Source organism: Delphinus delphis, chromosome 16 (genome assembly GCF_949987515.2).
Source record: "Delphinus delphis chromosome 16, mDelDel1.2, whole genome shotgun sequence".
NCBI lineage: Eukaryota > Metazoa > Chordata > Mammalia > Artiodactyla > Delphinidae > Delphinus > Delphinus delphis.
In genome coordinates this window covers 48,016,572-48,021,488 of record NC_082698.1, presented here as the reverse complement: position 1 = coordinate 48,021,488, position 4,917 = coordinate 48,016,572, and the positions used below count along the sequence as shown (strand labels likewise).

Here is a 4,917-nt window from a genome sequence, read left to right as displayed (position 1 = left end):
TTGAAGTGTCATCCCTGTGTATAATGTGTGGTGATCTTGATTTGAAGTGTCTGGTCTCCTGTCATCGTTTTGCTTGTGGCTTTGCCTGGTCAGGCAGGCTGGGACTGAAGCTGTCCCCGCAGTGTGCCTTGCACCCTGTGGGCCCCCAGCAGAGTCCAGCGGAAGTGCTGCACCCGACTCAATGCCGCTCCCTCCCTCTCTCTCTCCTGCAGGCAGCCATGAGATCCAGCCGCCCTGAGCGGGGTGCCCAGGAACCCCTCAGTCCCTGCCCTCAGCCCCTGTCCTGGAGCTCCTCCAGCCTGCGGGGCGCGGGCCGGGGGCAGAGGCCGGAGCTCCACAAGAGCGCCAGCAGCACCGTATGGCAGGCCCAGCCGGGCGAGGCCAGCACGGGTGCCCAGGTCCGGGAGGAGGAAGGGCACCAGGCTGAGCGTGAGGAACAGGCGCGTGCCTCCAGCCCCCGGCCACAGCCCGGGGCCGTGGGTCACTGGCAGAGCAGCGCTGTGGGCGGTGGTGACCTGTGCTGCCTGCGGGACCCCAGCACCGCCGCTGTGCAGAGAAGCCACTCGGACCTGGTCTGCAGCAGCCAGATCTGGGGCCACAGCGGTGCCCGGAAGGCCAGCCTCAGCTGCTCGGCCCTGGGCAGCTCGCCTGTCCACGGAGCTCAGCTGCAGCCCAGCAGCGCTTCTGGCCGGGGTGGCCAAGCCCCTGCAGGCCTGGAAAGGGACCTGGCTCTGGAGGATGAGACTTCAAACTCAGCCTGGACACTGGAGGAGAGTCAGGTGTGGGTGCCGCCACCTGACCTGGGGGGCACAGTGACCCACAGCAGCAGCCTCAAAGCCACCGGGCAGTCGGCCACCACCTCCTGCCATGCTCTGCCCCCAGCAGCGCTACTCTGTGGTGTGAGGGAGGTGGGGGCCAGCAGCTGCTGCCACGGCTTGCCTGCCCCAGGGATCCTGGCCTTTCCTAAACTAGTGGCATCAGTGAGTGAATCTGGGCTGCAGGCTCAGCACGGGGTGAAATTCCAGTGTAGGTTGTCTGCGGGGCTTCCTGGGCATTCCCACTGCTGTGCGTACCCTTGGGGTCCCACCGGGTTAGCTATGGAGGCTGGCGCCAGGACCAAGGATATGTGGACCATGACCTCAGCAAGTGACTTGGCCCCCATCTTGGCATCACCTCTGTCAGCCCAGGATGCTGGTGTGCAAGCGGCCCCCAAGGCAGTCTGCAAAGCTGTGGCCACCAGCCCGCCTCTGGAGGCCCCTGTGGCCCTGCACACATTCTCGGAGGCAACTCTGGGGTCCAGCCTGGAGGAGGTGCCACCCCCTGTGCGGGACGTGCGATGGGATGCTGAGGGCATGACATGGGAGGTGTACGGAGCTGCAGTGGACCCTGAGGTACTCGGCCTGGCCATCCAGAAGCACCTGGAGATGCAGTTTGAGCAGCTGCAGCGGGCCCCTGCCAGCGAGAACAGCCTGTCTGCGGAGAGCCGGAGGGGGCCACTTCGAGCTGTTATGCAGTCCCTGCAGTGCCCCAGCTGCTGCGGCTGCTCCAGTGCAGTCCCTGAGTAAGGAGCTGCAGTCCCAGGAGCTGCCCTGGGCCCATGGACTCAGCCCCAGGGACAGTAGGGGCCCTGTGCCCTTTGGACCCACGGGCACCCATGGACGTGTCTCTGTTCTTGGCTGTCTGCGGACCGCAGGACTGCAGCCTGGGGGCTTCCTGCCCCCTGCAGCTGGGCTAGTTTTTAAGGGCTTGATTTCCAAGAGCCACATCTGCACATCCGGCTCTGAACTCTGGTACAGTTTCAGCACTGTGCATAACGGGGATCCTGACTTTTCTGTCAAAACCCTCGACCTTCTGTTCAGTCTCTCCTCAGAACTCTGCCATGATTCCCCCAGGCCTCTCGATGGCTTTATTTTCACGGCAGTGCTGAGATACAACGAATTCCTGCCATGAGACGTGGGGCCCCGAGTGGCAAGGACTGTCTGAGTCTTTAGGGGAGGGAACTGACATTGTGGAGGCCTCCCATGTGCCACAGCCTGTACCCATCCCCTTACTTTGTGGAGTCTTTACCTCTTCACTCTGTTTTATAGACGCAACCACAGACACTGGCATGGCTGTAACTGCCGTGCTCTGGGTTGGACAGCTCGAGGTGGTGGGATGAGAGCAGAGCTGAGGCTGGCTGAAGCCTGCAGTGTTGTCCTGCAGCACGTGGCTGGCAGCGCAGGGCAGTTGTGAACAAGAAGAATTTATTGAGCCCGTGTTCCGTGCCAGGTTCTGTGAATTCCTTGGGAAAGAAGCTGCCCGTGCCCTTGCTGAGCTCACAGTGTGTAGGATGGGGGGCTCTGAGCATTACAGAGGACTGCAGGGTACTTCTAAGAGCCAGCCTCCCAGTAGGTCATGTGTCAGGCACTGGCCTCAGGAGGGAGAGAGCGGGTGGCCACCTGTCCCAAAATATGTTGCAGTGCCTGAAATTGTACCATTTTCACCTTGCTCCTTTGGCTTAAGGACTTATTCTCAGCTGGTGCAGTTCTTCAAAGGAGGGGGGCAGGAATGGGTGGGAAAAGGGAAGGAGCCTGGGGTGGGATCTCCCACCTAGTGGGAAATGGCGGGAGCTGGGAGGCCATGGGGGGTCAGGGGACCATGGGGGTGGGGAGCTCAGGACACTGGCGCTTACTTAGCACAGGCTGACTTCATTGACAAAGGAGCTCTCAAGACCTGCGGAGGATAAGGGTGAGTTTGTGTCCTTGTCCTGGGGCTTAGTGTTGGGGATTCCAAGCTCCTGGGACAGAATCCACCAGCACCGCCTTGTGAGGGAGCTCCTGGGACAGAATCCACCAGCACCGCCTTGTGAGGGAGCCAAAGATTACTGCCCTGCCTAGAGTCACCTGGCGTGGGAAGGTGGAGTCAGGGCCCACATGCAGCCCTGCCCATGGCCCGGTCCTGTTCCTGGGCCCCCTTCTCCTGGTGTGCAGGAGGGGACTTGACCTTACCCCCCTTTTAAAATGTGATCAAGCAGGTTCTCATGCAGTCATAAGGCTCTTGGCACTGTGCAGCCCGGGGGCCTGGGCCTGTCCATCCCGACGCCTGTGGTTCAGGGCAAGCATGTCACGCTCTGGGGAGTGACATGTGGGTACCAGGGTGCCCTCATCTCTGGCCCTGCATGGGGGCGCCAGGAGCCCCAGCTGTGAGGACACGGTGGGGAGGAGTGATGAACTGGGGTAGGAAGGCATCTTCACACAGGGCCAGAGCTGAGCAGGGTCTTGACGATATAGCGGGGCTGGACTGGTGGGTGAGCAGGGAAGGGTATACCAGGCAGAGAGAACGGCCTGGCCAGAGGCTTGGAGGTGGCTGTCTTGCCCAGGCTGTGGTGAATCACTGCGGTGCAGGCTGTGTTGGGGTGTTTGTTGTGTTGGGAGGCTGGCAAGGGGGTCCTAGTTGTGAGGCTCCTGGTGTGACTGAGGAAAGGGACTTTACAGGAGCTGTGGAAGCAGGGGTGGACACAGACTTCGTCACAGCAATGTCCCTTTGGGTGCCATGACGGGAGATTCGTGTGGAAGAGGTGGGAGGGAGATGTGGGACTGGGGAATGGGAACCAAGGAGCGGCCTGTTAGGGGGAGATGGAGAGGGCAGCTAGGGCCGGGCGTGCACACACACACACACACACACACACGCACACACACACACACACAGCGTGTGATGGATTTGGGAAGGAGGAGGAATTCCAGGAAGCTGAGGCTTCCAGTCTGAGTAGAAGGAGGTGAGGCTACCACCTGGGACAAGGAGAGGCAGGTGGAGGTGGGGGAGGGACAGGTGAAAGGCTGCAGCCACAGGGCTTGGCTGGGACCAGTGACACCCTTCATGAAGAGACTTCCTCCTCTGTCCTGTGCAAACCGTCATGAGTTCATTCTCCGTTTGCCACCTCTAGGCTGCACCCGGTATGTCAAGATGGCAGGCTGGGCTGTGCCCTGACTGGGGAGGGCTAGCCAGCCACCCACCTCATCGCGACCCAGATGAAGGTTTGCAGGGTGGCGCTGGAATCCAGCCTGGCCTGTGTCCGAGCTGGGGGCTGCGCATGGCTGGGGCCCCCGGAACACCCTCCTAGGTAAGCTTGCCGCCCCAGACCCGCGGAAGTGGCGTCCTCGGCCTCACTAGCCCCGGCTGCACCGCCTCTGCGGACAAGTCTACTTGGAGCAGCTGCAGCTTAATTTTCGAATTCAACCTGGAGACCCAACCCTCCCACCCCCTTCCTGCTGTGGCCTTTCCCTGGCTGGGCCTGACTGGCAGTGGTTTAGGGTCCCAGGACACGGCCACCAGCTTTGTTTACAGATCTCATCCTCTCAGACTCCAGATTTCTGACCAGACTTTCTGGGACCCCTTCAGACCTGGCTCTGGAAGGTGGTGGATTTCATTACGTGTATGTCTGTTTTGTTTTGAATTTGAAATAAAGTAACGGAGATCACAGCTTTGTCAGGGAAGGGTCCAGTTGGTCCTGGCTGGTCTTGTTTGTTTTGTTTTGTTCTGGTAGCTTCTGTCCTTTGGAGCATTCCCCAGATTCCTAGAGCTCCCTGCTCAGGCAGGAATCACCTCTTCTCCAGGGATCTCCCTTCCGTCCACCAGCTCTCCTTCCTGGCAACCTGGGGCCCCAGTAGCTGAAGCCTGGCTCCCTGGAACTTGTCACCTGTGGGCCTGGCCGGGACACAGGGCATGCATCTCCTCTCCAAGTCCAAAGCTGCCATCACTGTCACAGGGATCACCTGGGGGAAAAGCTATTCCTGCCAGAGTGTAGGCTACTGCTGGGCTGAGGGCACAGTGTGGGGGAGGGTGCAAAAGCAGAGAATGGCCCTGACCCACTGTGACATCACCTCCCGAATCCGCTGAACTGGGTCTGTGTCCCGCAGAGGTACTGGATTTTTATTTCAC

At 60.5% G+C, this 4,917-nt stretch overlaps 1 protein-coding gene across 1 annotated transcript; it reads left to right on the top strand.

Moving 5' to 3' along the window:
- Positions 1-203: 203 nt before the first annotated feature.
- On the top strand, positions 204-1,751 carry GPRIN2 (G protein regulated inducer of neurite outgrowth 2). The gene has a single exon (XM_060033698.1). The coding sequence runs from the start codon at positions 219-221 to the stop codon at positions 1,563-1,565; it is 1,347 nt and encodes a 448-aa protein (XP_059889681.1). The 5' UTR covers positions 204-218; the 3' UTR covers positions 1,566-1,751.
- Positions 1,752-4,917: the final 3,166 nt, after the last annotated feature.

Excerpts from the sequence above, each read along its gene's own strand:
- GPRIN2 (XM_060033698.1), top strand. The coding sequence starts at position 219 with ATGAGATCCAGCCGCCCTGAGCGGGGTGCCCAGGAACCCCTCAGTCCC.